At 28.0% G+C, this 23,006-nt stretch overlaps 2 protein-coding genes across 4 annotated transcripts in view; one reads left to right on the top strand and one right to left on the bottom strand.

The window, feature by feature from the left end:
* The window catches only part of LOC142328876 (solute carrier family 53 member 1-like), a 36,146-nt gene extending 18,186 nt beyond the window's left edge, over nucleotides 1-17,960 (bottom strand). For both annotated transcript variants that reach the window (XM_075373009.1, XM_075373008.1), the window contains exons 1-7: nucleotides 17,807-17,960; nucleotides 17,035-17,188; nucleotides 13,969-14,222; nucleotides 11,280-11,541; nucleotides 6,108-6,478; nucleotides 5,009-5,156; nucleotides 1,032-1,226 (exon numbers count right to left, since the gene is read on the bottom strand). In XM_075373009.1, the coding sequence (XP_075229124.1) occupies nucleotides 1,032-1,226; nucleotides 5,009-5,156; nucleotides 6,108-6,478; nucleotides 11,280-11,541; nucleotides 13,969-14,222; nucleotides 17,035-17,188; nucleotides 17,807-17,875 (1,453 nt within the window). In that variant the 5' untranslated portion in view covers nucleotides 17,876-17,960. The remainder of the gene's footprint in view (nucleotides 1-1,031; nucleotides 1,227-5,008; nucleotides 5,157-6,107; nucleotides 6,479-11,279; nucleotides 11,542-13,968; nucleotides 14,223-17,034; nucleotides 17,189-17,806) is intronic.
* A 352-nt stretch (nucleotides 17,961-18,312) lies between these two features.
* Nucleotides 18,313-23,006, top strand: part of LOC142329204 (ribosome assembly protein METTL17, mitochondrial) — a 38,040-nt gene continuing 33,346 nt past the window's right edge. The window contains exon 1 of one of the 2 annotated variants that reach the window (XM_075373604.1): nucleotides 18,313-18,590. In XM_075373604.1, the coding sequence (XP_075229719.1) occupies nucleotides 18,587-18,590 (4 nt within the window). In that variant the 5' untranslated portion in view covers nucleotides 18,313-18,586. The remainder of the gene's footprint in view (nucleotides 18,591-23,006) is intronic. The other variant, XM_075373602.1, reaches the window with a different exon arrangement.

Raw genomic sequence — 23,006 nt, 5'->3', positions numbered from 1 at the left:
GTGCAACCACTCATGTCACACATACAATAATAGTGGTAAAGGATGTGTTGGTTAAGCTGCCACACCATACACATCGCATCCCTTAAAAAAATTGAAATTAAAAACATCTGAAAATGGTTTTTAGATATTTATCTGAAGAGTATTTGCAATCCCAAATCTAGTGAATATGTCATTTAGTATAGTAGGAAATGAGGAGAATTTGCAATCACTGTTCAAAAATTGTATCTTTTTTCATCTCTTTGAAGAGGTTGAATTTTGAAAACTAAAAATTTGTTTTTAGATATTTACATCTAGATTACACACAAAAAATCAAGTTGATATCTTAATTTGTTACAGAAATTAAAAAAAAAAAAATAGCTTAGTTAAAAAGATTAAAAATCCATTTTAATCCTTTAAACTCTGAATTTAAAAATTCCTTTCTTAGTGTGTACTTACACCATAAGAAGAACAAGTATGTAAATTTTCATCACTATATCGTCAGTAGTTTTAGGTGGGCATTGATTACGAATCACTTATGACATTTTTTTTTTAATAGATAATAGAATAGGATATTATATTTTATGTTTATATATAGAGGACACACACTGCAAATATTTACAAACAAAAATTGCAATAAAAACCAACTTTTGATAGTTTAAACTAGGATTCTATTTCTCTCTTAATGAGAGATGTTTGTTTTACATCTTTTGCTTATTTTTTTGCTGGTATAAATTTTAAAAATTAAATTTAGAATCGATGCAGATTAAGATTTTTTGTAGAGAAACATTTACTTAATTAAGGACAATACCAGTAAGTGTTTTAGATATAACATCCATATATATATAAATGCATTAAAAAATATTATTTTTTACCTGTCTGAATACAATCATTATTAATTATAGTTTATTTAAAATTATGAAAATTTTAAGAATTCATTTTATCAGGAGCTGTACAAGTATTTAAAACATCTAGATTTAAATTAAATTATAAATGAAAAAAAAAGTAGTTATTTTAAATTAAATAATAAAGAGAATAAATAAAAGAAAACTTACTTGAATAAGATTGATGTAAAAATGAAAAAAGAATAACAAAAAATGTTGTTGAATATTTAGCAGCATTAGCTAAATGAGGAAATGCTTCTTTAGTATCTCTATAACGGCGTAGGCACTGAGCGAAACGAAACCATGCTGGAAGACAGGCTACAAATGGTCGCAACATGTATATTTTATCAACACACTTTGTTGCATCTGAAATGTAAAAAGGAACTTCTTAACTCTAATTGTGATAAATGTCACAGGTGTGACATTAACAATGGCTGTAGCAAGAAATACTTCCATTGATGTAGGGAATATTCAACAGATATTTTATTCTAATTTCCCTTTTAAAAACGTATATCACAATTTGTTTCAAAAAATATTTGCACAAACGGCAAACAAAACAAATCTGATGCCAATTTGACAAGTTTTATTGTTTATGCACTTTCAATGCTTATTTTGTAAGTTTTGGGATTTAGTTTTGTGTATAATAATTTTTTTTGTGAAAATGACATTGCTGTAAGTAAATTTCATAATAATATCTGTAAGCTTTTTTTTTTTGGTTCAAGATTAATAGTATATGTACTTTTTTAATTTAATTTAAATAGAATACGGGAAAATCAATAAATAATCAAATTAATGTCTATTTTTTAAGAAGCTTTTTTTTAGTTAGGTTTAAAATGTATAAAGTGATTGATTTGATTTATAAAAGATGAAACACCAAAAAAGGCTGGAAGAATGTTTAATAAATTAAAATTTAAATGTTCATCTTTGGCTTAATGTGCTTGCTGCATGCTAAATGTAAGAACGAAATTAAATTTTCTATAAGTTTCCAAAAAAGACCTAAATTCACCTAAAGATTATGATCCTAAAAGGTGATTTGCCAGTTCTAAGTGAAATCACCTGCAATAATTGGTTTAAATAACTAGCAGTTTTATTTCTGTTTCATCATTAAAATTATCTCTTATTTTTCAGCTATGTGTTTCCAAGTTTTGAGAAAAAAGTTAAATATATAAAGTGTAATAAAGAAATCACTATAAAGTGAACATAACAAATGAAAAGAGGTATAAAGTTATCCATCTCTGGTAAATTAAATTTAGAAAATATAATTAGTTGCAAGACAGAGATTAAACTAAAGAACATGAAAAAATAATAAATAAGGAGGAACATGTATTATTGCTAATATATAATCTTCCTAATATATAGGGTTCCTTGGCTTATGGAATATAACTAAGTACAAACTTCTTGGTAGTGGAGAGACTTGATCAATATCTAATTCATATATAACTAGGAATACTACAGTTACCAACAAGTATATCAGTCTCTAATGTGTAGTTGAATTATATAGCCAAAAATTGAGAAAAGAAATTGCATATTTGCAATTATTATCAGAGAAGTAGTATGAGCTGTTTTTACTTTTTTCAGTCAATAATGTGTATAAATAATACGGAGCTAAGTTGACAATGATTATTTTTATTATGAAGTAACATCTTAAAGTTCTTTGTAAGATTTTTGCTTTAAAATGTCTATCTTAGACATGTTAGGCTATGTAACAGTTATATAAAAGACTATTAAGTTAAAAATTACATAATAAATAATGTATTTTGTTAATTCAAATTAAAATTTAACCAAAAATAGGGCTACTTCAAAAATACTTATTAATGGTTTTTGTACTGCAATTTGTTAAAAAAAAATGATCTGTATTAAGATTAAATTCTCAATTAATGGGTAATATGTCCAATAAAGTTTGGCATTTATTTTGAAACTATTTTTGAGGTATTGTGAAAAAATCTTCTTTCTAAATTCTGAAGGTGGTGTTGTGGTTTTCAGATCAGCTAGTCTTGCATTCAATTCCTGCTAAGGTCTGGTATTTTTTCACCTCTCATTTTGTACATTTTTTATTAAAACATACATTTTTGTTCAAAAAATCTTTAAATGTAATCTCCCATTTGAAAAAAAAAAAAACAGAGAAAAGCAACAAAAAATAATTTTATGAAAAGTAGAGCAGAAATGAAAAAAAAAACTTATTGATAACAATTGAATTTTTCAAATGTTAAAATACTTGGGAAAGTTAAATTCTTTAACGAGAAAATCTACTTCCATTTCTGCTGAGAGTAGGAGTAAGATAAAACTATTACATACCAAATTTTTTTGCATGTAAAGAAAATGATCACAACCTAAAATTTGAATTTTCATGGCAAAGTTTTAACTGTTTACTTCTTGGATAGATTTCTAGATTTTACCATCACTGACAAATTGAGTAATCCAGATTTTAGATTTTTTCTATGATTTAGTTGGAGGAAGCTATTTTCCAAATAAAATTTTAATTTTCTGTCCTGCTGAAAATGGGAAGATAATTTTCTAGACATACCTACACAAAAATTCAATCCCTTCTCTTATGAAATAATCAAACTATTGTACGTTTATGAAAAGTTTATAAAAAATGGAATTAAAATATTAAGTTATATTTCATGTGATGGGCTTAACAGATATTATTACATTCTTCTTCTTCTTCTTTACACATGTAAACACATAAGACCACACGTGTCATAAAGTATTTTCTTTCAAAAAGTCTCATTATTCAGAAACATGCCTCTTTTCTCAATTTTATATGCCAAACATCCTTGGTCAAATCCTTTCTGACTGTTCCGTCTTGATCTTGGTCTGCTTATTGATTTTTGTTTATGAGGATTAGCTAGATACACCATCATGGTCAGTTTGTTCGTTTGTTAGTTTTAGCTATTACAATAGCTTTGATCTTAAGTAACTAACTGTTTAATTTTAACGAGTTCATCATTATTTTTTTTATTCACAATAAACAGCCTAATAAAAGTCTATATATTTCTGTTTCATTTTTACCTCTATAACTTGATCCATTTACAACACAAACTTTACACACTTAAAGTTTGGAAGGTTGGTCATACAATAATGTACTTTTTTTTGTTGATAAGTCTAACAGTATCCCCTTATGCTGAATAATCTGAAATCTCTGGGAGGTTCAGAATTACTCCTCTGGATATGACGACCAACTTTACTTAAATGAAACTTTTTTTATAAATTGTTATGAGGAAGCTAACAATAGGTGATAATTACACTTCCTAATTAGGCATCCTTTGATTTCTTCAGAATCAGAATTTCTTTTTCAAATATACAATGTTGATCTTTGACACAGTCATAATAAATTTTACAATCTGGATTCCAGAATTCTTCACCAGTACCTGTACCATGGTTTAGTTCTTCAATATTTTATATTCAAGAGGGAAGTATTTGGGTTGGATTGATTGCAAATCATGTCTTGTTAAAAGAATATCCACAATTCTAAAATGTAAACAGAATAAGGTCAGATTATAAAACTAAACACTATCTAAGCAAAATTATGGATTAAGTAAAACAGAAGAGTATAAACTGTATAAGAATTATTTATAAAATACTCAATGTTGAAATAAAATCTTGACAACTAGTCTTATAAATGTGGGAAAAATATTATGTAACCAATAGTATTCCAGCGTTAGACTACTGTTTGTGATTATACAAGGCTCTTTTTCTTTTTTTGTGTAAAAACCTTATTATTTTTATTGATTTATTTATAATAAAGTGATAAGAAGGTTAATGATATATGTTCTAATATTTATACTGTAATTGTTAATTTGATTATTTATTATTTCTTGAACTGATTACTCTAATCTGGTTCACAACCTCATATCATCTCATCAGTGAACTGGACAGTTATGTTTATCATTTATTTTATTAGATACTTTATTGTGCTTATTCGTTAAATAAATTAAAATTATTATTATTACTATTATTATTAAAACTGTGTTTATTGATCAAGAACCTTCAGTTTATAAAGGACAGCCAAACAAGAAATTTCCTTTAGGTCTGATATGAGTTAAATGTATTAAAATATAGCTAATATTAGAAAAAATTAATAAACATAATTTTTCAAACAACTATTAAGATTAACAGAAGTAGCAACAGTAACATAATCTACTTACTATCAGCTTTCATCCAACTTTCATTTGTAATATAAAAGCAGAAAAAATATTGTAAATCAAGAAGTGCTGGAACAAGGCTTGTTAATTGATCTGCCAACCAAAAGTCAGCAAAACCAACATAAAAAAATGGTGAAGCAATTATTCGTAACTGAAAAAAACAAAAAAAAAAACAGGAAATAAATGATACTTCATTAAAGAATGACCATGTAATAAAACATGAAAATAAAACTAAATGCCTGAAAAAACAATGCAAATTAATAGTGTTTAATATAACGAATTAATATAACATTGAACTCAGTATAATACATAAATATTTATTTAAATAGTCCATTTATTTATGCTTTGCTAATTTTTAAGACATTGATTAAGAGTATTATAAACACCACCAAGAATAATAAGAAACACAAAAAAAAGAAATTAAATCTTTTTAAATAAAATCTACTGCATTTTACTGATTACCAATATAAATATTAATAAATGAACCATCAAATATGATAGTTCCCTTGCTGATTGAAAGGCCTTTTGATCCTTAGATATTCTCATATTGATTGATATCATTCACATTCATTAATATTTTTATAAAAACCTTTAGCGTAAACTCAATCAGGTTTTTTATTTGATTACACCAACTGTTTTAACTTTTTATTTTTAGGATTTTAAAATAAATCTGTAAACTACAGATGCAGTGCTGTAGAAAATTAATTTTTGCTCACTAACTTCAAACTAATAAGAGAAAATATGGCCCACAATGACTGTCTATTAATTAATTTAATGTTTGACTGAATTAATAAATTACTAATAATTACAGATACAACTAAAGTAATAATTAAACTATATGAAACTGACTGAGTGATGCTAAAATCACATATAATTGTATGGATTGCTCAAAAGTGGCTATCGGAATCAAAATAATACTAACTTCTTAATAAATAACAAGATAAATTTAAAAATGTTAATAATTATGTCTATTCAAATTTCAACAAATTCTTCTGTTTGGGAGAAACTTTTTTTAAACTAAACATTAGTTTTGTAAAAACAGCAATGATAAATATATCAATCAATTAAATAAGTCTGTCATGCAAAATTTTAAAACACTTACCAATACACGTAATACCCAAAATCTTGCTTCGTGTCTAAAAGTTTTTGTTGGATTGAAGAGGAAAACAGCCATAATAGTAATTAATGCTAAAGGATTAACATATGGTGGTACACTTAATGATGCACTGTATAAGAAACTAAGTACACTTAGGGTCCATATTACTCCAAATATAGCAGCCATCTCCATAATATGCTGTTCAGATAGATGATTTCTGGGATCAAGTTCAAAAATAAGTACGTGATTCACACCTGATGATCGCCATCCGTAAACATTCACACCCATCAGAAATAAAAATTCTACAATTAATAATGGACCACGATACAACCTAAAAGCTATTCTCCAGTCATCTCTATTGTTACCATGAAATATACCTGAAACATTAAATATTTTTATAAAATATTAATTTTATCATTCTAGTTTGAAATAAAATAAAATTTGTTAAAATATTAAAATAAAAATATTATTTATTAATATTTACAAAAGTGTAAAATATACATTTTATCATTTCATTTTGAAGTATAATTAAATAAAATTAAACTACTTCATCATATAACACATAAAATACAGAAAACATACATGAAGTTATAGGATAATGAATACTACAGAAATTATATATTTCTTTCTAATTTAAGATATCATTTTACGCTAGTTTCCTTTTTAAGTAAAAATAAAATACCTGAAAACAGATCTAGGATGGCAATACATAATAAGCATACAGTGGATTTCATAAAAACTCAAAGCCAAATGCAGTGTGTTGACACACTGTTAAAACTGATAATTTTCCAAACTGGTTCAGAAGGGCAACTATCTGTAAATATCTAGACAAATACCTTCTGTCTAAGCCTAGAAAACTGGGCAAAATTAATAATTGTAACAAAAGACTAATTATTTCATTATGTCTATCAATTTTATCCTTGCACTATTTATTCACAGGTCACCTGTGTTTTTTTTTTTAATGGAGTCTATCAAACACATGAACTAATGAAACATTAATATTGCTAAAATAAAATTCCATCAAACTCAAGAATGGGCATTGTAGCAATTGAATGGAAGTTGTGATGTCAATTATTGACATGAGAAGTGATGATGAGAGGTAACCAGCCTCCTCATCTGCTACTCCCATAAAAAAATTGCATCATGTATATATAAAGACTAAGTTAAAAGTATGGAAATCACTCAACAACTTTAAAATTGTTCCAGATAGAGTACTGTAATGTTCAGGATAAGGTAATGGTCAACTACTTTCCTTAGTTTCCTTTTGATAAGAAATAAAATTTCAACCCTTTCTTGGGGGGTTGTAACTCAAAATAAAATTTTAAATGGTGCATCACACTGTGATTCATCATCTAAAATATTTCTTTAAGATAAGGAAAATGGTACAAATAAAAAGTTGGTATGATGTCTGTACCCAAAATGGCAGCAAAATAGTTTTTATTTAGGAAAATATTACATTGAAAATTTAACTCTTTGAAGACCACTTGATGATTTTTCATCAGGTTCAGTTTTATGCTAAAATGACCAACTGGAGATTTTTCGTCAATCTCATTTTATGTGAGAAAGACGATTTGGTCAAATTTCCTGTTTCAAAATGACATCTGTACAATCATTTATTTGTTTATTTGTCATAGCAGACTGCCATGACAACCCAAACAGACTGCCATGACAACCATGTTTGTTATGTTTAAAGTTGCATTTGATTAATATTCAAATGGTAAACAAAAATAATTATTATTTAGAACTTAACAACTTTTTTAGAAAACATTTAATTGTATTTGTTGCACAATACATAAGTAAAATTGGTTTGTTATTGTTTTGAGTTGGCCATGAAATCATAGTTCGTCTAGAGTGAAAAGGAATGCTTTATTCTATTTATTTAGTTTTTTAACAATACTGTATTTATTGGTGTGTTGCATAGTAAATAGATGAGCTGAAATGTTGTGCGTTTATCATTGTTTTCAGTTGTTTGAGATGTTCAGATTGTAACATTACACTTATTTCATCTTAGCATTTTGCTTTTTTTTCTGGCAATATTTATTAGTGAGTTGCTGTAATACACAAAATGAGCAGTGTATTTCGAACACTGAGTATAATTGATCGGGAACTTCGGAATGTTCAATTTGTATACTGACATTTCTAAAAAACTTATTTTACAAATTTCACTAAAATTTATCAATTTTTGGCCAAAAATCATTAAATTTTACACAAAGCAGCCCAATTCTAATTATGATTTGCATACTAAAATTGTTTCTTGGATTTTAAGTTAAGTGACTTCAAACTCATTTTCTTGGTTTTTTTATTTCTGTTTTTGGGTTCTTTAATTTTTTTTGAATAAGATATGACCACAAAAAAACATTTCTAGTTGATTGATAGTGCATTAGTTTTCCTAATTAAAAAAAAAATTTATAAATTTTTTAGCACATGCTTACAGTCACCATAAGGCACAGTACTACTGAACTGATTAAAATCAGTCCAGTAATCTTCACTCATAATTATTCACAAAATTATGGTGATTTACATAGCCAATTAAAAACAACGTTGCCTCGTCACTAAAAATTAAGTTGTTTAATAATCGGCATCTGCAAAAATATTGTTCCATCATAATTTTGCAGAACTCAATTCTTCGATCAGTCATCTTCATTAAGTTCTTTCACCAGATGAATTTTGAAAGTTTGAAATTTTCACTTTTTATTGAACCACAACTTTGGCTAATGTTATGTTCTCGTACTGCTGTTCAAGTTGAGGAATGGGGATTCTCAATAAATTCTTGCATAATCTCTAATGATTTTTTATTATTTGTTAGCCTCCCTGGTTTTCACCTATTCTTAATGCTCCTGTTTCTTAAAATCATTTGATAGTTTTTGACACTGTACCTTTTGAAATAGGGTTATGATTAATAAATGTTTCATTGAACAATTCACAATACATGATTTTTGCATTTTTACATTCAGTAAAAAACAATTACAGAAAAAAGTAAAAGAGTATTAAATAACAAAAGTGGCTTACAAATGTGGTAAAGGCAGATGAAATCAGTTAGCCAACCGATCACAATAAATTCTCATAAGAAACTTAACAGTGTAGTAAGGAAACACTTAAATGAAATATTATACAACAATGAAGTTAAGCTTCATTTTTGCAATAATGGTAATACCATCAATGATCAACTGCTTTGCATGATTAGGTGACAATATTTTTATTTATTTACTCATTAAATTGGAACAAAAACAATTTTTTTAAATTAAAATTTAACTTTTAGAATAGATTTTAAGTAAACTAGATTAAATTTAAATCAGTTTAATTTCTTTTTACTTAAAATTTTAAGAAAGTTCATTATTTGAACTTGCTAAACTAAGTAATTTTCAAAATCCAAACTATCCCACCACCATTTTGGGTACAGAACTTTATACAAACCTTTTATTTATACATTTTTCTTGTCATAAGGGAAGCGGAAAGGGCCTATCTATACTTTCCATAAAAAATTAAACAAATTTGGGTACAGCTTTGTTGGAAACCATTAAAGCTAAAATTCTGACATTTTTCCAAGCCTTTATACGTACAATTATGAGCAACTGGTATAAAATCAATAAAATGTATTAAGTTCCTTTCCTGGAATTTTTTAAGGAAAGCAATTAAAAAATCTTCAGTTTTTATCAATTATAAAACTGTATATTTGTATCAAAGCTACAAATATAATTTTACTACAAAAGCTGGAGAAGATAGTTCACAAAATATATTTTACATTTTAAAAATATCCCTGCACCATATGCTGGCTCTTCTACTGCTTCATACTTAATTTCTATTGCTTTTCTTTTCAATCCTTTTGCTGTCCTAGCTTCTATGGTCATTTTTTAGGCTGCTTTATTTGGTTTTTTTCAAACACATTGGTCGATTTCTTTAATGCAATAACTGTCTCTTTACACAATTTCAGGCCTAATTTTTAGGAATGTCTAATTTAGAATTGAAACCATCATAGAAAGAGAGCAATCATACATACCTAATTTTAGAGTATTCAATCTCACAAAAACATTTTTTTGGATTATTGACCACACCACCACTGTTAAAACTTTCATTCATATATTGTGTATGTCCATGTAAGCATTTGTTCAAAAGTGCAGGGTCTTATTTAGTGCAGGTTTTTATTTACAGCTTGTGTAAATAAGGTTGAGTGGTTTGTTTATTTAACTAACCACTCAGGAATGCTTCAACATAATCTTGTGCTACCTCAGATAATATCTTATTATGTATTTAAAATTTTTGAGGAAGTGAGGGCAAGTCCATTAGTGAGCAAAAAACATTCGCCACAATCAAATTTTTGCCAACAGACCTCATTCATTGCACAAACAATTTTAATACTTATATCATACTTTTTTGTGTTGCATAAAGTAAAATTCAATTCATTCAAAACAAACATTACACTTCAATTCAGTTTTCACTGCCAATCCTTGCTTGCCTTCATCCAAAATACATAGCTCAATACAATTTTCATTACTGGCAAATATACATTTAACAAATTTTTGGATCATGTCATCAAGTAAACTTACAAAAAATATACAATTCTCTGTACCTGAGGTTTCATAGTTATACTTGCTAAAAGAAAGTTTTTTGGAAGAATTGCTTATTTTTTCCGGTGAACTGGATTTTTCCGGCGTAGTTAGGTTAGCTAGTGTGGATGTAGGCATATAACAGAATTTGTATGTTTATTATTACAAAATTTTCTTTTTATTTGATGATACTTTTGCCCTACGCATTTTGTTAGAACAATCACTTCACAAATTATAAATCTAACTAAAACGACTCACAAAACAAAATCTGCACAAATCTGAGAGGAAATGACAGTGATACAATAATAAAAATAAATTCAACTGTTTTGAAAGTAAAGTATTTATTTTAACAGGTAAAAAAGTTCAGGTAGAATTTTTTAATTCTAAGCATAAAATTTGTGGTGTCTTCTGTTTCTAACCTTATCTGCGATTCAGCTACCAATACTAATAATACATAGATATTATTTCAGGAAATGAAACCTAATTTTCATGACATTTGTGATCTTGTACAAATGTCTATACTTAACACTGCTAAGGCTTAATTAAGAAATGTTGAAAACATTTATCAGATGACAAAAAAATAATTATTAAATTCAGAGAAAAAGGCTAATAAAACAAATTATAATTATCTTACCAGAAATTATAACAGTAATAAGAAGTACAATGAAAGAGCCAGAGAAAAGCCCAACTTTGAATGTTGTCCAAGGGCTTTGTTGTTCACCTAAAGGAGGCACTCGCAGTCTTTTCATTGCTCGTTGTCTATCACCACCTTCTAATTCTTGGATGACTGTGTTTTCAGTTTCTTGGATCAGTCTATCGATATCTTTATTAGTATAAAAGTGTGATGTTTCAACATTTTCTGACCTCCATTTAGCACCAACATCAACAACCAATAACTATACATAAGAATATATATATATTAAATATAAACCACCAAAACATGGTAATTAGATAAGTATTTATAAGAAATATTTACCATATTAATTTCTAATAACTGGTTTTTGTGGTATTTCACATCTTCAGTTGGTATTAAATTCTATATTTATTACATTAAAACATTCTGAAATTATAATGTTCCATTGTGAAATTTTGAATGAAACAATAAATGAAATAATAATTCCTTTTTTTTAAATTATATTTTTAATTACATCATTATCATCAAATGTGATGTGGTGGTTCATCAGAACCATATATACACACATACCAATTATCAAGATGGTACATGATTCAGTGATTTAAAAACATTCATGAAAGTAATTTATATTACTTGTAATATAAATAATACTTAATAATTATTAAGTGATAATGTAATACTTAGTAATGGTTAAATAATAACTTTTGTTTAAATAACTGTTAATCAATTTTACTCTACCATTACAAAGAAAATATTTATCCTGCTTTTACATGCTATAATTACATGAAGACAGTTCTCCATGAAATAATATAAAATAAATTGAAAAATGTCATCATAATTTTACAAAGTGGTATAACACTTGCTCTATGCCACTATTGTAACATACTTTCTGTCTTACTTTACACTAGTCAACACAAAATTTGTACCTAACATGTTACACAACTTTTCTCACTGTAATTTGGGTGTTAATTTCAAATATACTATTGAAATTGTGTTATCACGTAAAGGTTTTATGTAAATCGTAAATTTGTAAAATGTTTTTAACAATAAACTATTTTGATCACTACTGGTTGCAATTAAGAATAATTTCTGTATTTTTACTTTTAAACAATATACACACATGCTTAATAAAGAAAAAAAAATATATTCACTGTATCATGGGAAGTAGACATATACAAAAACATACAGACATATAAGTAAACATGTCTGTATGGTTATATCATACAAACATCTGTTGTTGCTTAGTACAGAGTTTAAAATATCATAGTCTAGTCTCACTTGTCTATATTGTGTGTTGTTTCACATAGCAATTAGTGTTTTGCTATATTTCATCAATTTTTTATAATACAAAAGTGATTATTCTGTCTTTTATTTGTACGTGGCTTCTGCAAGAGTTCATGGATGTTCAAATCATCTAGAAGATTTTTCTTGTCTGTGGTAAATTTATGCCTAAATCTCAACAAAAAACTATTTCTGAATTGATAAAAACACTATATAAATTTTATTTTGATTGTGCACTCGGGGATCACGATAAAATCTGGGTACCTCATGAACTGAATGGTTGAAGGAAACGACAAGCCTTGCCATTTGCTGTATCAATGGTTTGGAGTGAACCTAAGGACGGACCACTTCGACTGCTACTTTTGCATGACTTATTTGGATTTTCATTCAAAAATAGAAAGTTCATAAAATATGCAGATGTATCCTCAACTCTAAAGCTGGTACACCACACGGAGAGGAGTTACCTGTACCTTTACCACCATCTAATCTGACATTGCTACAGAACAATCTGAAAATGAAGCAGATGATATAGAGGATGTTGAAGAATTTCTTTCTGTATCAGATAAGAAATCTCCTCATTTAATTCAACAACATGAACTTAGTGAGTCAGTTTGTGATTTAAAATTATCAAAGCAGCAAGCTGAACGTCTGGGGTTTAGACTACAACAGTGGACTATTTTAGCGAAGAAAACAAAAGTTACTATGTTTAGAACATGAAATAAAACTCTTTGAACTTATTTTACTTGAAAAATTCTTTGTGAATTTGTTCTGATGTCAATGACCTGATGAAAGAATTTGGAATTCAGCATATTCCTGAAAAATGGTCTTTTTATTGACTCTTCTAAAGTTACCATGAAAGTAGTTTTATTGCAAAATGGTAACAAACAGCCATCCACTCCATTAGCTCACGCAGTACACATGAAACGAATGTATGAAACTTATGGCATTAATATTATAAGCAATAAAATACAAAGAGCATATGTGGGAAATTTGCGATCTGAAAGATGTGTTATGTCTTGGTTTACAAGGTACATTTATGAAATATTGTTGTAAAATAAAAAAAATTAAGTTTGATTCAATACAGCGGATCCAAGATGGCAGAAAAAATTAAAAACCCACCATACTGCAGATTTTTTTTTCTGTCTCCAAATACCTCTCAGATGTGCAGTATACAGCTGTATACTGCACAAAAAAAAAAATTTACTGCACAAAAAATTTCTACACGCCAAAAAACCCTATATACATAACAAGCTTTTTTATATTTTTAATGGCAGTACCTAATATCTTAGTGAAATATACATATAAAATTATACAATTTATCTCATAGTAAGAAAAACTTATACTTCATTTGAAGAAACCACCATTATGAAGTTAAAAAAATTGTTTATATACACATAATACTACTAACCTTATCATGTTTTTTAAGAATTTTTCTAAAACCAGTAAAATTAAGATTTTGATAATTTTGTAATAAAATAAGGCTAAGATAAAATTCACTAAATGCTAATTTTAATTCCTGTATTTTTCTGGCTGGTACATCTCTTTTTCTAAGTATCTTTGGCCTGTAAAGAGCACCTCCCTTTCCTTTGAATTCATCTTCTTGTGCTTCACTTAATTCACTTTTTAAGTTACCATACTTTCTAGTTGCCTCTGCTAATTTTTCTGAAATAAAACAATATTTGTATGATGATTAAAATATTTCTTTGCGCATCATTACTAATGCTGCAGAGTCTCAAAGTAATACAAAATATATCACATAGATATAACTATTCTAATCATCATTGAGTAAACATGCTTAAAAGAGAAAAAAACTTAACAATTTTTATTATATGCAAGTTTGAATCGATTTGACAAATTTAAACAAAGAAGAAAAAATATTTACAAAGTTGTTACAAATTATATATGCATTGATTCTGCTCCTTTAAAAAATCTAATATTTTCAGTTTTTGTTAACGAAGTAGCTTGGGCGAGGGAGGAAGAAGAAAATGAGGGACCATACCTCTTCAACGCTTGACAAAAGACTTGTTTAAATATCAGAATGTTCCAGCAGTTTTTGTTTTGTTAGAAAAGCTGGGGGAAAGAAACTTTTCAAAAATATTAAAGCTTTTTTTTAACAGCCTTTGGAAGTAGAGAAATTTCTGTAAAGAAGTTGACAATCAAAATATAATATTTCAATTTTTGTTAAGAAAAGAGAGTAGGGTGCCTGATCAAGCCAGAAGTCTTATCAACCCTATTACTTGTTCCTACAAGTGGAACATTTTATATATTTCAATCTTTTTTCAAGAGATTCAGGAGTGATTTTAGCTCTCTGTGATGGTTGCTTTCCCAGACCAAGCATATAAACTCCTAAAATTTGGAGGATCTAACATAAATACAGCTTTTTATTTTGAAACAGATGTAATTAAGAGGTGAGGATGACATAATTATCATATATTATGTCATATATAAAGGAATAGTCCTTTACATATTTCATAGACAATATTTCAGAACACTGAAATATTAATACAAATCTGTTCAACAAATCCTAACACTACTACATCGGCCAAATAAAATAATATAAAAACTTCTCTTTAACATTATGTTATGTATACATAATATATATTATATATAATGTAATTAGAAAATGATATATACATACACCATTTATAAGATGTTATTAAGAGGTTTGGATCAAATATGTATCACAATTTTTAATTTTTATCATAGAATATTTTCTACATAAGAAAACATTGACTTATCAGTCCTGAACTAATTATATAACAAAAATAGGTTATAAAAAAAACTCATTCTAATAGCTGAAGAAAATATAATTGTGTTGAGTGGATGATTCAGGCATACTCATAATTAAGTTATGGTAACAAAAGGATTTAAGTTAAAACAGATAAACCTTAAGATAGGTGGTATTGTAAGGTGGTGCACAAACTACAAAATATCATGAGGATCACTTTCAATATTTTTAATTGACTTAAAATAGAATATTCATAGTGTAACACAATATTTAAAAAAACAATACACTGTCTACATGGATGAGAGAAAAATATTTCCATTGGATTGTTATACCACAATGACCTATGGACTGGTATAGCACAATCTACACATATTTTGGAAAAGTTTCTTTCCCCCAGCTTTTGTAACAAAAACTGCTAGAATATTCTGATATTCAAACATGTCTTTTTTTTAAAAAAAATGTTTTCACATGGATAAAATAAAGCTTATCTCTGTTTTTAAACCTGGGTCACGCTAGATAGCAGTTTGTAATTCTTTTTTTCTACATTCAATTCTTATTTTGATCAAGCTGGGAGGGTTCTTGCTTTTACATTTCTTACAAACAGTTTTTTTTTCATTCAGGTTTTAATAAACCTTGTGTAGTTTACTTTTTGGCAACAATATTTAATCAACATTTAAAGATGAATAATTAGTGTTATATGTTTTTACTGCTTTTTTTTGGGTTTTGTAAAGTTGGAATTATTTTTATTAAAAAGAAAAAAATTATCTAATAGTTCTGGAACTGAGAAAAGTTACATCAGCAGCATTCAGGATATTAATACAGAAAATTAGTAACTGGAATAGTCACTATTTAAATTATATCATTTAAATGATTTTAGTGACAAAGAATAATTAGTGAAAAAATTAAACTATTTAATTAAAATATAAATTTTACACTACAATATAATTTTCAATCAGTAACAAAAATAAATTCTAAATGTATTTAGAATAAATCTTTTGTAATCTACTCCAAACTCACTCATACTTTCCTGCTGTAGTTAAAATACGTCTGCTTTCAGCATAAAATACAATTAATATCAAAGCAATAATGCTTAATTCAAACAAAAGTGACGAGACCTAATTATATTTGTGGGTTTAGCTTTAGTTCCATTACTATTTAGAACTTAATTTATTTAGCAATAAAAACAAACTTTCTATAGCCCTCTTTTTCTTTAAATTATTATAATTATCATAAATGATAATATATTAAAGTTTAGTAGAACAAAAATTATTACTGTTTAAGTTTATATTTCGCTAGTCAAATATAACAAATTGGGTTTTTTTTCATTTCTTATTTAACTCAAAATGCAAGTTTTTGCTTAGCTATGCTACTCAAATAATAATATCTAAATAAATGTGTAAAATGTTGATGTTATGTTAAATAGGTATCAATTAATAACATATCTTTAAGTAATATGAATGGTGATAAAAAAGAAAATGTTAAGCATGTTACAACATTCAATGTTTTAATCCGTGTTTTTGCATGACGTTTTGACAAAACAAAAATGTTCAAATACTTCAATTTTTTATGTTTTTACTAATATTTAAAAAACATAACAAGGATTCTCAGCAACTAACTGGATGTTCACAAATAGTATGCAATGAACAGTTTAGAAACAAACAATTTATTATTAAAGTAGTAACTTGATAAAAATAAAATAAAATAACATAATAATTATTTAAGATTTTCTATAGAAAAACAATTTACCTGAATAAAAGGTATTTATCTTTGCTAACTCTTTATCACAGTAATGAAAGAACTGTTCATCAAATTTAGCAAAATATCTAGTAACAACTTCAGGTTCTACTAATTCTGCAGATGGCGATTGCTCTATGGCTGCATAAAGCATAGATTTCATTTCCTGTTAAAAAACATACATACAGATTTATGGTGAAACAGAACAAGATAACATAATATTAATTACAAAATCAATAATAAAATAATCTTTCATATGTGCTAGAAAAAATCTTTTAAATTTGACTTTTTTGTAAAATTTACAAATTTGATTATTAAAAATTTTGTTTACAATTACTAAAGTTGGTTGCAAATACATACAATAACAAAATGACTTGCTTTATACAAACGCTAACTTGTAAAATGAAATTTGGCGGCTTTTTTTACTGTAAAAATTAGCATTCTAAAAATGCATTTATATTTAAATTAATTAATAAGAAGAAAATAAGGTTCACAAAATGTGATTTCGGTTAATTGAATAAACTTTAACTTTACAGCGATACACTATAAAATTTGTGATTTGCAGAAAAAAATTATTCAATAAAAATAACTATCTAATGAAAACTAAACACGACAAGCAAAATAACCACATAACGAAAGGAAAATAAAATACAAACATCAAAGCTTGTTCATAGCAATATTTAAATCTAAATTTCAAACTACGAAGTATTCAAGTGCGACCTACAAAACAAAGTAACCCTAACAAAAAAAATAGTTTTTACGTAGATTAATATTTAACACAAACCTCGTAGCTGACATATTGCTTTCTCCATTCTGGAGTAATATGTGCTGATAAATGCTCTGTAAACTTCATATTTTTTAATTAACTTTTCATTAAAATTCAAAATCAATTACTATCTGTACAATTACTAATGATCCAAAGTAACCTAACTTTAACATAGCTGCCATCTTCAATTTGTTTCAAACAGCTGAATAACGGGACAAACCGCAGTGCAACCAACAATTTTCGTTGTAAATTTAATTTCTCATTAGCACTTATTGTCATTTCAAATAATACAAAAAATGATTTACATTAAAAAAGAAACAATCAGTCATTTACTAATATGATTTATTTAAATACTGCAGTGATCATGAAAAATGAATTTTCAAAATTTATATAAATAAAAATTGATCATAACTGCCATCTTTTAGGAACATTTGATGAATTAATCGAATATAATAACTTACAAAGTGTCATTAATAATACTAAGGGTTGTTGTTTAATTATGTGCTTAATTTCTATAACCTCAAACAATGTGTTCGTTAATACTGTAGATTCAATTAATCGATTCTGCTAGTGTTGTGAAAATGTGGAGTTTGTTGTAGGATGGTGTTTATTTAATAAAGTGGCGAATCTAAAAGATTTTTAAAAAATGTTGCTTCATTGAAACCTTCCTCACTCTTACGACATTAAGTGCACTAGATATATTTTCAAACATTCTTACGTTAGATAATTAAGTGAATAACTTATTCTTACGAACATGATGACTTGTTTCCGTTGCACAATGCGAAAAAGTCAGATCAGATGGGTAATTATGTTTTATATTTGATTTTCATAGTATGTGTCATAATTGGTAAGTTGTGAAAAAAGTTTTTTTGTGTTTATGTTTACAAGAAACTATTCTTAACCTAAAAATCCGTCCTATCCTCACATAATGTTATTTACTTTCTTTTCAGTCGTTTTAACTTTATGGATAGAAAAAAATAGTTATTTAATAAATAAGTTTCAAGGATACTAAAACAACAAAGGTTGAATAAATTATGACCTCTTCCGTCAATTTTGTTATGAAAATCAACTTCAAACTTGGAATCTAAAGGCTTTGTTGTGGTATTCTATTATTTCAGTAAAGGTAATTTTACTTGTACAAGGATCAAGCAATAGCCTTTGCCCTTTATGACCTTTATGCTTTGCTAACGTAGAGTGTGTATTTGTTTAGAAATAAAGAGTTTTGTGCATTTTGATTTTAATGAAATGTTGTTGTGAATGTTAACAACCTAAAAAAACTTGTAGAATTATACATTTTACTTACCTATATTGAGAATATCCAGAAAGTGATTTATTTGTAGTTGTTTATTTGTTTGTAACTGCAGTTGGGTATAAAATTTGTAACTATAGTTTCTTCCTCATATACTAAGTCCAAATAACATATGTGGTAAATTGGCTACATGTTTTTTGCTGCACCAACATTTGGAAAAAATATTAATGGATATATATTCAATATATACGTAGTTTATTTTATGAGGTAAAAATTATCCACATTTTCACCATAAGACACTTTCTAGGTTGTCATTCAGCCTTCTGTGCTTCCATGCTTGCTTAGAGTTGGTACAGCTGTAGTCATGTGTGCAAAATATGATCCCGATTGTATAATTTCTCTTCTGGTCATTGCAGTGTAAACATGTTCACTTTGCTAGCAATTTACTACAAGGACAAACAATGAGCAGTGATCTGATTCCTCTAATTGCAGGGTGTGTTATGGCTAAAATTCATCATAGATTTTTATCACAGTACGAGGACAGTGTTTTATCAAGTAAAAGTGTTTTTTCGTGGATCGAGAAATTTAAAAGTGGTTGGACAAGTGTAACTCATGAAAAGGAAGCAGGAACACCATCAACCAATATCATGACGTCAAGATTCAGTAAACTTGAGAGATGGTTCTGGTGAATAGGTGCCCAAGAAATCACACATAATGAGCTTGACTTGTGTAAAAATCTCTGGATGATGGTTACCAGGTAATAGCTTATTGCAGAACACAAGCTCAAATGTGTTGACATCTGTCAATGCTTACTCAATCGCTTAAACAAGGAAGGTGACACATTTTTGAGCAGAATAGTCACTGGTGATGAAACTTGTTCTTCACTAGGAGCCAGAGTATGGAGTGGAAACACCTGGAATCTCTGACTAAGAAAAAATTCAAGACTGAGCCAGTGGCGGAAAAGGTTATGTTAACCATTTTTTTAGATGAAAAGGGGACTACACTGGAACACTTGAAAAAAATGAAAAAGAGGATTACAATCAACAGCGAATTGTTGGAAAACAAGCTTAAGTCAGCAATTTGCAACAAATGCCATGATCTATTGCCAAAGAAAGTGTTTTTGTTACATGGCAATGCCTGCCTGCACATGGCTCACCACACCATTCAAACCATCAAGTTGAATTTTGAGGTACTGGAATGTCCTCCCTAAAGCCCAGATCTTACTGCCTCTGATTTTCATCTGTTTGGGTTGCTCAAGGATGGTTTATGAGTCAATTTTTTACAGACAACTATGCAAGAAGCTATACAAAAATGGCTTTGCAACCAACTGAAAACCTTCTTGGATGGAGTACATGGCTTGTGGATGCTGAACAAAGTGCAAATGATGTACAGGTTGAAAACCTATCTTTGTGTAAGTAAATTATAGAACAAAAACAAGATAATTTCTGACATGCCCTCGTATACTAAATAATACTCCCACACTAATGTAGTATTGCATCCCAGAATTACTAAATTTTATTGTTTCCCTCCATTATAACACATTATTAGTAACCTTCTACCAGTCTACAGAGTGGCTACATCCCATGTCTATGGTACAACATACAGGTTGGTACTCTGGTTGTAAGGTTAATCAGCTACTTTCATTTATTCAACAAAATGACAGGTTTGTTAGAAATTCATGTTATTTTCATATGTTAAGTGAGAATTTTGATTTATTCAGTGTCAAGCTTAAATGGTAGACACAAGCAAGTATTAATTGAAGAATTAGTTTGCTTCAAGTTTGAAAACATGAGAGACAGATTCATTTAGCATTTTGGTAAGAAAGCCTAATCAATTATTGTAACACTCTGAAAGTGGGAAAAAGCCTTTTTTACCAGGTGATTCTTCGATTTGAAACAATCTGGACATCCTTTAAGTTAACTGAATAGCCATGATATTAAGAAATCCTGTTTACGGTCTCTTTAAGGCAACCAGAAAAAGATTTTCAAAGCTAAATGTTGCCAGTTCAATACTTGAAAATAATGAAAAAATCTTGGGTTTAAACCCTAAGCCTGCTTGTATTAATAAGCTTTCTGACCAGAACATGACTTAGGAAAACTTGTTGCAAAGCTCCTCTAAGGCTTTTTCCCAATGTTCAATCAGTATGTTCTTTTCTGACGAACATACTATTTACCTGAGAAATAAATTTCCGAACATATATATTTGATGTTAAAAAAATCCACAGTTTTATGAGGAATCACAGACCATCCACCACATCACATGTAATTATTTGGGCAGTAATATTTGAAATGCATCCAATAGGAACATACTCCTTTGAAAGAAATGTTGACTGCATTTCATACCTTAACTTGGCTGAAAATTATTTTATCTCTTGGCTTTAATTTGTAGTATGGAATTAACTGTCATTTGACAGCAAGATGGATCTCCAGTCATTATTCTTAGTCAGTTAGGAAGTTTTTTAAAATGGACATTTTGAAGATGGTTAGTTAGGGACTCTGAAATTTTGTTGGGATTGAGTGTTCAAATTAGAATTAAAGAATTCTCAAATTTTTGATTTTTAAAATTGTACATACAGACGTTGCTAGAAGAGAAAGAGAAGGCACAAATAATACTGTTATTATTTTTTTTAAACAACTAATATTAAAGCTACAAACCATATCTACTTCATTGCAAATAAACATTTGAAATGCATAAATGAATTTTATTCAGCATATAAAATTATGAAAAAGTTTGATGAAATATACATTTAATTTTTTTTTTTATTACAAGTAATTTATAGAAATAATCTTGAAAGTATCAAACTGAAAAATTTTTCAGAAGTGACATTATTTTTTCATGAATTCAAGAAAAGATAAAAGTGGCTGGTGCAAAAATCACCAAACAGGTGAAACTAAGGTACATGTTGATTTTTTTCTCTGCGTGCACAATGAAGTGTCACTATCAGCACCTGGACATAATATTTACATAGTATGTAAATAAATATTAAAAATTAACTATTAAACTAAAAACCCAAAACGTGAAATAAAACAGCAATGATGTATTACTTTAATAACCTAAATTAAAACAGTAAAATTACCATCTGCTATATGCCAAATGGTAACTGAAAGCTACTACTGAATATTTAATTATTTGAATATAAATGGACAGCCCTGAGAAATTGCAAAAGATTAGGTAACATTGTTTCATTGTTCCCCACCATACTTTGCATGTCAGCTCCTACTTTAAACTTGTGAAGCAATGCCATGTAACAGATACAGTCCGCAAGTTTGTGGTGTACAGTTAGTTGGCAGTTGCAGCGAGCACAAACTGATGCAACTGTTTGTGTCATCAGATTTCCATGAGTGAGCCTAGTGTGCCCTATTTGCAAACAGCAAATAATAACCTCTTCTTAATGGTTATTTCTGCATGAGGAGTTCCATGGTAATATAGTGTTCTTAACTGGACTAAGTCTGTTATTGATGTAGCATTCCATTCACTTTCCTACTCATCATGAAACACCCTCTTCAGAATACAGATAAGATTGTTCGAGACAATGCGATTGGTGAAAGAAGGCTGGAAACAAACCTCTTTTGCTGCACTATCAGCGCGCTCATTGCCTGAAAGACTTTATACACGTTGAAAAAATTTTGCCATCTTATAGTTATACTGGAGATTTAATTTATGTATTATCTAAAGAAGATAGAACAGTTAATACCTGAAAAGTAAAATAAGGTTGAAATTTGAAACCGATTGAAGAAAAAAATAAAACGGAGCAAACCAAAGTTTTTTTTCCTAAGTCAAATGCCTTTTCCATTGAATTGAAAGGAAAATGTTTTCATGGTGGTAAAATCAATCATCTGAAAAATAATTGTTATCTGCTAGGAAATATTTAATGAGAACATGGTGGACAAAGTCAAGGATGGTCACATGGCTGAGGAAATAGTCGAAATATAACAAACTGGTCAACAATTAATCGTATTGATAAAAAAA

The sequence above is a fragment of the Lycorma delicatula genome, chromosome 8 (assembly GCF_047948215.1).
Source record: "Lycorma delicatula isolate Av1 chromosome 8, ASM4794821v1, whole genome shotgun sequence".
NCBI lineage: Eukaryota > Metazoa > Arthropoda > Insecta > Hemiptera > Fulgoridae > Lycorma > Lycorma delicatula.
This window is presented reverse-complemented; position numbering and strand designations above follow the sequence as displayed.